Source organism: Quercus suber, unplaced genomic scaffold, assembly GCF_002906115.3.
Source record: "Quercus suber isolate HL8 unplaced genomic scaffold, Cork oak 2.0 scaffold_2, whole genome shotgun sequence".
In the NCBI taxonomy this organism is placed as follows: Eukaryota; Viridiplantae; Streptophyta; class Magnoliopsida; order Fagales; family Fagaceae; genus Quercus; species Quercus suber.
The window spans coordinates 3,057,172-3,068,165 of record NW_027069469.1 but is presented as its reverse complement, the minus strand read 5'-3'; the positions used below and the strand labels follow the sequence as shown (position 1 = coordinate 3,068,165).

Here is a 10,994-nt window from a genome sequence, read left to right as displayed (position 1 = left end):
TCATGATTCATGTCTCTGTAGCTGATAGACCGACAAGGAGAAAGCAACTTTAGCAGAAAGAAGAAGGAAGAGAGAGAAATAAAGAAAGGAGGAAGAAAAAAAAAATGGAAAAACCCACGCGACTCCTCGGCCAAAGACAGAAGCAACATCGTCGAATTCCTCAAAAACAATAGTCAACGACGTTTCTGCTGAATATGTTTCTGCTCTCTCTGCTTTCTTTCAAAAGTGGGAGTTTCACACTCCAATTCTATCCCAGATTTTTGCAATACCAAGTACCTCTACTCCATCTCGTTCGCGACGCAATCAAGCCCGACCAAGTCCTACGTGGCCGAATCACCTGTCACCTAACCGTCACACCCATTCTCGCTGTGACTAACTCTCCTCTGTTTTTCTCTAATTCTAGTTTTTTTTTTTTTTTTTTCTTCCATTAAAAGTCGAATTTTTTTTTTGTTATTTCATGGGATTTGCAGAATTTCTATGCATCGTTACATGGAGGGGCTATTGCGGCAATTGCTGAGATGGTGTCAATCGCTTGTGCTAGAACCGTGGTGGCTGAGGATAAGGATATTTTTCTTGGAGATATGAGCATTTTATATCTCTCCGGTGCTCCAATTCATGTGAGTTTTTTGGGTTCACTTTTTGGTTACTCAGTTTGTGCTTCTTTCAATTCATTTCTCGTGTTATCTACTTCTACAAATTAAGTTTTTTTTTTTTTTTTTTGGATTTTTTGTTTTTTTGGTGGGACTAAAATTGCATTCTACCTAGCATTTGAAGTCTCAAAAGGGTTTTTAGATATTTAAGAATTACAAATTTGTATTGTGAATTGGGATGTGCCTGTCATTTGATTCTGGCTTTGTACATCTGTGTGCCATAATTATTGAGTTAGAGAGGCACTGTGAGGATTTTTAGCTTTTCTTTAGAATGCCGGAATGTTTCCTTGAGATGCCAAATTCAGGTTGCCTTGGAACAGAATGTGGTGATCTTAATGGCAAATGTGGTATTATAGTGCAAAGCTAGGAGGTACAGACCAAATGCTGGAGTTATTTGAAAGATATATGTGCAACCTCATTCTTCTTGGGTGAATCAGACTAATATATAATTGATACTCAAATCTCTTGTTTAATATATAATTTCTATCAATTAATTTTGCTTGAAGACCTTGCCACCCAAACATGAGACCAAAAGGATGATAATAGTGTACAAACTAAGTCATTAGTTGTGCCAATGAGCTCTAGCACATCTAGTGCCTCCTCCCCTTATAAGTTGAGGGTGAGGTTGTGGATTCAAGACCACTAGGTGCATGTCCAACTTACCAATAATAATAATAATAAACAAATAAGCCTTTGGTTTTACTCGTCATCAACTATTGGTTGGCATTTAACATGCATTTTCATGTTTCAAGTATATAATATAATAATAATGTGATCTTATCCCACTGGCATTAAGCCATTGACTGGGCACAGTCTCACAATAAAGACAATTCTAAGCTAAACTCAAGTTATGCTAACTTGTTACCAATGATATCTTGCTTTTGAATGGCTTGTATTAGCATATGCATACACATACTTGATTAGTGTGCTTTATTTTACTACTTTCACATTACTATGATTTATTTTTTTCTTTAACAAATCTCCTGTGAGATGGAACTGTTTTCTACATACAGGCAGAGGTGATGGTTGATTGCTCTGTAGTGAGGAGTGGAAGAAATTTGACTGTAGTTGCAATGGAGTTCAAGGCAAGGAAGTCGATACCGTACCGGTACCGGCCGTACTGGCCGGTACGTACCGTACCGGTTGCATTCCGATATCGAAACATTAACGTTTCGTACCGGTTTAAATACCGGCCGTACCGGCCATGTACCGGCCATACCGGCCATTTCGGGCAATACCGGCCGGTACCGGGCGTACCGGCCGGTACAGAAAAAAGGTTTTTTTTTTTTTTTTTTTTTTTTTTTTTTTTTTTTAAGTTTTTTAATTTTTGAATTTTTGTTAGGATAGAATGATAACTTATTTGCATTAACTTATTAGTATTATTTGTTTTCTTAGTATGCAATGATAACTTTTAAGCTTTCTATTTTTTATATTGTGTGTTTTTTTTTTTCTTTTAATTAATACTAAAGTCTAAAATTATAAATAATTAGTTTTGAATTGAGGAAATGTTTTATGGTAAATTTTATATTTATTATATATATATACATACACATACATATATATATTTATTTAAAATATAAAAAATAGCGATAAACCCGAAACGGTACACCGGTATTGACCGGTATCCGAAATATACCGTACCGCTGGGCAAACCGGTACAGCCTCCGTACGGTATTGACTCCCTTAGTTCAAGGTCAAGAAAACTGGGCAGTTAGCTTATACTGCTCACGCTACATTCTATAACATGCCCATTGCCAAGTTATGAAGTTATGGTTCAAAAAATTTGAATTTGGTATCTCAGTTTGAATCTCTACCATCTGATGAGTTTCTTAAAAAACCCAATAAATTTTACATTGGTTCAGCATATGGTACTTATGCTATATCCTTAAATATGCTCATTGCTGAAATAGAGTTGACAGATGNATTCTGTTATAGCTGAATGTGTAAGTGTTATATATGGCAGTGTATCACAGAATTGGATTAAGTTTTTCAGAGTTCATAATCTTCATTTAATCAGAAGATATTTTTCTCTCAATTTCTCTTCTCTTCTCTTCCTCTCTCCTTCCTCTGTTCTCTGTTTCTTCTTCGTCTTCATTCAATATTTCCTGTAATTCTCTTTTACTTCTGTGTGATAAAACTCTTCATGGTATCAGAGCCATCTGTTACTGAAACAATGGCAGCAGCTACAAGCTCAACAATGGCAGCATCTTCATCTTCAGTGTCTTCTTCAAACTCTTCAGTCAATATACTGAATCAACGCACTTCTCCTCATTGCTGAAATAGAGTTGACAGATGCACGGGTGAACTGTTACTGTTGGTTCCAGTGCAAGTGGTGGCTAGTGACACTCTTTGAAACCCAATTCTTGCAGGTTGAGCTTTGAGATTCCCACACTCGTGGAGTTGGATTAAAAATATTTAATAACTAATTTACTTTATGTACAAATTTTTTAATAAGCAGTAAGCACCTCAACAATTATTTTTTTTTATTTAAAAAAATATAACTATAATCTTGCCAACTTTTAGCAGAAAAGTTCATTTAAAGACAAATTAAGTTTATAGGTAATTTAACTTTATTTCATATTTTATATATAACATGTATGTATTTTATTTTCTTCTTTTGTGGAATGATTAAACTAATAGACTATTAGAATTAATTATAGGACAATAAACTTAAAGATTGTATTATTCAAATTTATCTTGAATTTTTTTTTTTTGTTCTTTTATTTGTATTGAAAGAAATTCAAAAATCAAGAGCCTTATAACTTAATTAGCATATTCTAGTGTTTTCCAATGGAAATGTCTAGGGTTAAAATCTCTCATCATCCATTATAAGTATTGAATTAAAAAATATATGATAATAAATAAAGAAATATGAAGAAAAAAAAAAAAAGATATGTGAAAGTATGATAATTTTTTTTTTGTGTGAACAAATAAAATACAGGTCATTATGACTTTGTAATAAGTTTATATACAAAACAAATTTTGCAATTTTTTGAAATGTCAAATTATGATTGGTTTACAACAAAAGTGAAGTCAATGATAGTGCCATGTGAAAATAGTGTTGCATTAATTGTAATCTATCATTTTAGATATCATGGGAAAAAAAGAAGAATAATAATTTTATTTTTTTAAAAAAGGATAAAATTTGTCATCTATTCAAAGTTGTTTGAAAAGTAATGTGCACTTTATTTCAAAGAAAAGGAAATGTATTGTCCAAATTAGAGATTTTGTTCTCTCAAACTTAAGTAATTATTATCGTCTCTGATATGAATTATAGTTTTCAATAATTAAATTTATAGTTGAATATATCATTTATTATATGAAAAGAAGCTTTTATTTTTTCTTTTGTGAAAATGGACTAAAATTTCATTTATAAATGAATATGAACTAAATCAAAGTACAAATATTCTAAAGCTAGAGGAGGAGAGTCCTCATTTAGTATAACATCATTTGAGAATTGAGAATAAAAAGAGGTTGTATCATGTCTATGTATTTTTATTTATACTATAATTATAATTATTTAGTAAGAAACGTTATTTTAAGGATTGTAGTAAGTATTTTAAGATTGAGATCTAATGCAATTGCTATGCAATTTACCCCAACCCTCTCACAACATTTTTTTACTTATATTCATTTTTTATATTTAATAGTTGAGATTTAAAATTGCTTTTTTGCAACTTTAAATCTCAACTATTCATACCAATTGCATAAGATGCAATACCTGTTTGGATTGCAAAATAATTTTTAAATGTGTAAAGAGTATTGTAAGACCTAATTTTAAAGAAAAATTTGTTAAAATATGTACTTATAGGGCTCATAAACAGTGCATAGGACCCACGCAAAAAATGTTTGAGGCAAAAAACTTTCATTTCAGTGTAATCCAAACGAAAATTGTGAGAAATAAATTAAAAAAAAAAAAACAAAAAACAAAAACAATAACAGAGGAAATATGGTCCTGTCGTACGCAGACGACTGACCACAAAAAAGAAAAAAAAAATTATAAAAAAAAAAAAGTACGACCTTTTTTAGGAAAAGAAAGGGAGAAAAAATGGAAAAACCCACAGCGACTCCTCGGCCAAAGGCCGAAGCAACGTCGTCGGATTCGTCAAAAACAGTAGCCAACAACGTTTCTGCTAAAAGAATTTCTACGATCACTGGTTTTTTTCAAAACGTGGGAGTCTCAGACACCAATTCTCTCCCAGATTATTGCAATAACAAGTACTTCTATTCCAATATCATTCGCCACGCACTCAAGCCCGACCAAGTCCTACGTGGCCGACTCACCTGTATCCTAACCGTCACACCTGCTCTCGGTGTAACTAACTCTCCTCTCTTTTTCTCTAATTCTAGTTTTTTTTTTTTTTTTTTTTTTTTTTTTGAAATGAATGGTAATTGTATTTTCATGGGGTTTGCAGAATTTCTATGGTTCGTTACATGGAGGGTCTCTTGCAGCTATTTGTGGGTGTGTAATCGCTTGTGCCAACACTGTGGTGCTGAGGATAAGATATTTTTCTTGGAGATATGAGCATTTCATATCTCTCTGGTGCTCCAATTAATGTGAGTTCTTTTTTTTTTTTTTTTTAGGGGTTGACTTTTGGTTACTCACTTTGTTCTTCTTTCAATTCATTTCTTGTGTTATCTACTTCTTCAAATTAGAGATGTTTTTTTCTTCTATTCTGAACCTAATTAAATGTGGGAATGTAGGATTTTTTAAGTTTAGCTTTTTTTTTGGTGGGACTCAAATTGCATTCTACCTAGTATTGAAGTGTCAAAAGGGTTTTTAGATATTTAAGAATTATTAAATTTATATTGTGGATTGGGATGTGCCTGTGATTGATGTTTGGCTTCATACTTCTGCTGTGCCATAATTATTGACTTAGAGGGGCTCTGTGACATTTTTAGCTTTTCTCAGAATGCCTGAATGTTTCCTTCAGATGCCAAATTCAGGTTGCTTGACAGAATGTGATAATCTTAATCTTAATGGCAAATGTAGTATTGTAGTGCAAACTGGGAGGTACAGACCAGAGGCTGGAGTTATTCAAAAGATATATCTACAACCTCATTCTTCTTGGGTGAATCAGACTAATATATGATTGATTCTCAAATCTCTTGTTTAATATAATAATCTATCAATCAAATTTTCCTGAGACCTTGCACCCAAACATGAGTCCAAAGGATGATAATAGTGTACAAACTAAGTCATTAGTTGTGCCAAAGAGCTCTAGCACATTAGCACCTCCTCCCTTTTAGGTTGAGGGTGAGTTGGGGTTCAAGCCCCATTAGTGCGTGCCTAACTTACCAATATAATAATAATGATAGTAAACAAATAAGTCTTTTCTTTTTACTTGTCATGAACTATTGTTGGGCTTTTAACATGCATTTCATGTTTAAAGTCATATAATAATGAGATCTTATCCCACTGGCATTTAAGCCATTGATTGGTCAGTCTCACAAAAAAGACAATTCTAAGCTAAAAACAAGTTATGCTAACTTTTACCAATGATATCTGCTTTTGAATGATTTGTATAGCATATGCATACACATGCTTGATTAGTGTGGTTTATTTACTGCTTTCACATTACTATGATTTTTTTTTTTCTCTATAACAATCTCCTGCAATGGAACTGTTTTCTACATGCAGGCATATGTGATAATTGATTGCTCTGTAGTGAGGGTGGAAGAAATTTGACTGTAGTTGCAATGGAGTTCAAGATCAAGAAAACTGGGCAGTTAGCCTATACTGCTCGCGCTATATTCTACAACATCCCATTGCCAAGATATGAAGTTGTGGTTCAACAAATTTGAATTTGGTATCTAGTTTGAATCTCTACCTTCTGATGAGTTTCGTAAAAACCCAATAAAATTACTTAGTTCAGAATATTGAAAATTAGTACTTATGGAAATGTGGTTAAATAGCTCATTGATGAAATAGCATTGACAGCTTCATAGGGGATATTGGTAGTTAACCAATCTGCTGAGATATGGAGGAAATGACTGTGTGGTTACTTTAATTCATATTTAAGGAGACTAAGAAATTGCTGTACTCTACCAAATCTTGGGTGAATTGTGAGTTTTATTAGAAGAGGAGGAATAAAGTGATTATGAAGTTATCTTGATTCTTGATATTAGAGATTGTATTTATATATTGTCTTTCTTTAAGGTGATGATACTGAATCAGTGATCACTCTCTTGATTTATATTCTTAAGGAGTAAAGATTTTACATAGTCAATATAAACCCACATCCCTCTTGCGAGAAACACAAAAAACTAACTAGAGCATTTTGCACTTTAAATGATCATGTTTAATTTAAAAAACACACAAATGCATCATACTGAATCAGTGATCATGCTTAATTTCACGCATTATAGGTTTGCTTGCCTCAAACCAATGGATTTTTAAAAGGTCAAATGACTCAAATCTAACTATTGCACCATTAACACTTCATTTATTTATTTTTGGGCTCAAAATGCACCATAACGCTAAGAACATGAAATCATGGGTCGTTCAACACCACATTAAAAGCCACAATCTGATAAAGAGAATGCTGGATCCATCATCTATCATGAGCTTCATTCCAAGATAATCAACTACAAGATCATTATGATAGATTTATCATTATTTTATTGAATAAATCCTAATTTCGTTATGTTTTATCCCATTTATAAGATACTTTGATTTTTTTGTTTTTGGGAGAAATATTTTGAGAGACATGGTTATTGCTTGCTTCTAATTAGAGTCTGCAGTTCAGCCCGCAATGCAATTTTGAAGTTTCAAGTCTCTTTCACCATTAATTCTATGGTAAGGCCCAAGAGACTTATAATTTAGTGTCATTGCATGCTTCTTTATGTGGAAAATTAAGGTTTAAATCCTCCAACCCCACCACAACCCCCCCCACCCCCCCCCCCCCCCCCCCCCAACACAAAAAAAAGCTAAGCCTAGGATCAATAATGGTTCTAGTCTGCTATGCTATGTGTATCTGTTTTTTCCTTACAGCGTTTCATATTAAATCAAGCATGTATGCTGGATGGACCAAATTTCATCACCGTTAATTGAAACTTTTCAAAATCTAAGATTTTATTTGAAACCACACTAGTGGGGGAGCATGCAATTGCCATTAAAGCTATTAACATAGTTTGTCCTGACTAAACTCATATACCAAAGTTTCAAAAGTTTTAAAATTACTGTTACAGTTAAAATTTTGTTTTACTTTAATCATTTATCATTTTTTTTTTTAAGAGAAGTGCTTCATCCACAACATTTTTACAATAAATCTTGATTGACAGTTTTTAATTTGAATTCACCACTGAAATTACTTTCTTACCCACTAGTAACTGCAAGGAACAACCCGTCATATGTGATTTGTTATGAAAATGTTATAAATATAATATATATATATAATATATATATATATATATATATATATATTTTTTTTTTTAATAATAAAAGTCATGTCTTAGAGCATTCACATCAATTCACGTATAATAGAAAAATGTGTAGAATTTATACAATTTTGCCTAAAAATAACCCACATAAGTCCGTGTATAATTGTGTAAATTTACAAGTTTGCTATAGTAACCATATAAATTTACACTGAATTATTTATTTGCATTTAGTAGTTTATTTTTTCTTTACGTATCTTAAGGATGAAGGAAGAGAGTGGATGGTGGTTATTGTGTGTAAAGAAAAAAAAATTAAATAAACAAAATTTGATATTTTAATGAAATGTAATATAAAATAGATAATTTGCATAATTAATGGTGGTTGTGGTGTTTTGATATTGAATCATTTTTTATATAAAACAAAAAATATCCTACCTTCATCATTCAACTCTTTTGTTTTAAGGAAACATCGTACAACAACTTAGGTAAACAATCATTGTTATTTCATTGAAAATAAATTAAAATTACAAAAAACGAATTGGAAGAAAAATGTTAATTATGCACTTCAAATGAGAAATGTGGTTTTAGACTTTATTTATGTGAGAAAAATGTGATCCAATATTTTTGAAAAGAAGAAGTGGATTGTAACTGGTAAAATCTCTGATAGTGTCTTGGTTTGATGACAAAGAGTGCAATCATCGTCTGATGACAAAGAGTATAATCATTAGAAGCAGACGTTATATGCTAAAACTTAAATAAAAAAAAAAAAAAAAAAAAAAAAAAAAAAAAAGAAAAAAGAAAAAGGAAGCTGATTTTAGACTCTTTGTATGCTTAGTTTTTTTCTTTGTCGAAAATGGGAAAACCCGCAGTGACTAAAGACTCCTAGCCCAGGTGGAGAGGCAGAAGAAGCAACGTCGAAGTCCACAATAATAGTAGGCAAGGTGAAGGACATTTGTGGTGAGCATGCTTGTATGCACACTAATTTCCTTCGAATTGTTGGAGTTTCCAACTCAGATTTTATCCCACATAACTGCAAGTCCAAGGACTTCTACTCCCAGCTCATTCGCCATGGAATCAAGCCCGACCAACTTCTACGTGGCCAAATCACCAGTCTCCTAAATGTCAAACGACTCAAACCTGTTCTCAGAGTTTCATCTCTTTTTCTCTCATATTTTTTTTATATAATTAAAATATAATTTCAATTTATGGTGTCTACTATATAATAATTGGTCTTATCATTATGAGTTTATGACTATCAATTTTTAGTGTAAGCAGGATTCGAACCTAAATTTTTTAAATGTATGTGTTGCTGTAAAATTGAAATAATCCACCACTGTTTAATTAGTAATTTTGCATCTCTTAAAGGAAGAAAAATAGATTTCAAAATTTTTATTCAAAAAAATTGTATAAAAAATTAATTGAATATGATTTAATTTATATCTCAATATAAAAAAGAGCCTGACCTTAAAAGTTTTTTCTTTAGGCCCCAAAATCGGCCGACCCTATTCAAATTGCATTCTGCCTAGCATTTGAAGTAGAAAAAGTTTTAGACTTTTTAAGATTTACAAACAAACGAGATGGTTTTTCAACTTTATGTTGTGGATTGGGATGTCCTACCATTTGATGCTGTCATCATACATCTGATGCCACCATTTTTTAGCTAGAAAGGCAATGTTAAGCGTTTTAGCTTTTCTTAAGTGTCCGAGTGTTTCCGTGAAATGCCAAACTCAGGTTGCCTTGGAACAAAATGTGATGGCGAAGGGGGCACAAAGCTGAGCATATGTGTAGACCAAAGGCTAGGGTTATTGGAAAGATATAACTGCAACCTCATTCTTCTTGGGTGAATTAGACTAATGGTCTGTTTGGGATTCGCTTATTTTGCTAAAACTGAAAACTTTTTGCTGAAAGTACAGTAGATAAATGTAAAAGCTAGTTGAAATAGTATAGGGACCCATAAATAATACCAAAAAGTGCAGTGGAGTCTATGAATAGTAGCAAAAATAAGCTGAATAGTAAAATAAACTAGCTTTTTAAGCTAGAGCCAAACGCACACTAAGTATGGGTTTGGATACAATGTAAAGTTGCGGCACGTTTTAGGCTCAGCGTTTTCTCCCTTTTTTTTTTTTTTTTTTTGGCCGGCTTTTTTGACTTTGGGGGACAAAATTTATTGTGCATGTATTGTTCACACACTGTTCATGTACTGTTCACGCATTAAAAATATTAAAAGTGGGTCCCACAACACTATTCATATATTTAAAAATTATTTTGCTACAGTGTTTTCAGCAACAATCAGTTTTTAGCAACTTTCAGCAACAATAAGTGCTATCCAAACAGACCCTAAGTAAGAGTGATTAATTTGTTTAATATATAATTGGTTAAATTACACCAACCTCATTTGAGGTTTCATGAAATGATACTCCCATTAAACAATAAACAAAATGACACTCCTCTTATTGAGGTTTTTATAATGCAATGGATGAGATAACATCAATTTTTTAAAAGATTTCTACTTATTTATCTAAGCTTCACGAGTAGTGTCATTTCATCCATAGGTGGGGTTTGGATTCGGCTTATTGCGTGTTTCAGCCTCTTTTTTTTTTTTTTTTTTTGGTAGCCGCACTTGTTGACTTTTTGTCCATGAACAGTGTATCTGTGCATTGTTCACGAACTCACAAATTTCACTTTCAGAAACTTTTTCATTAAAAATGGGTCCTACAACACTATTCACACATTTAAAAATATTTTCTGTAGTGTTTTTATTTTTCAGTTTTCAGTTTCAGTAAAATAATTCATATCCAAACGGACTTATAATTTAGGAATGGATTTTTTTTGAAATGGAGTATTCCATTGAGGAAGCAACAATAATGTGAGATGATATGAACATATCTTTGTTGCATTTATATAAACCTTAAAATAAGGGTTGGCATAATTTACTCTACATAATTCTATCAATTAAATTTGCTT

At 32.2% G+C, this 10,994-nt stretch overlaps 1 protein-coding gene and 1 long non-coding RNA gene across 4 annotated transcripts in view; both read left to right on the top strand.

Annotated features, from left to right (window-relative positions):
• The first annotated feature begins 283 nt into the window (after nucleotides 1–283).
• Nucleotides 284–2,568, top strand: LOC136062594 (uncharacterized). Of its 2 annotated transcripts, XR_010624348.1 has the most exons (4): nucleotides 284–368; nucleotides 471–617; nucleotides 1,664–1,735; nucleotides 2,344–2,568. It is a non-coding gene; the product is annotated as an uncharacterized LOC136062594 (long non-coding RNA). The 2 variants fall into 2 exon arrangements; XR_010624327.1 differs by lacking the exon at nucleotides 2,344–2,568 and having other exon boundaries at nucleotides 1,664–2,083.
• A 2,045-nt stretch (nucleotides 2,569–4,613) lies between these two features.
• LOC111991609 (uncharacterized) overlaps nucleotides 4,614–10,994 on the top strand; it is a 28,249-nt gene continuing 21,868 nt past the window's right edge. The window contains exons 1-2 of one of the 2 annotated variants that reach the window (XR_010624295.1): nucleotides 4,851–4,965; nucleotides 5,066–5,118. Coding sequence is in view for 1 of the 2 variants with exons in the window: in XM_065761731.1 (XP_065617803.1) it covers nucleotides 4,699–4,965 (267 nt within the window). In the remaining variant the exon portion in view is untranslated. Of the gene's footprint in view, nucleotides 4,966–5,065; nucleotides 5,119–10,994 lie in introns of those variants that run through there. The other variant, XM_065761731.1, reaches the window with a different exon arrangement.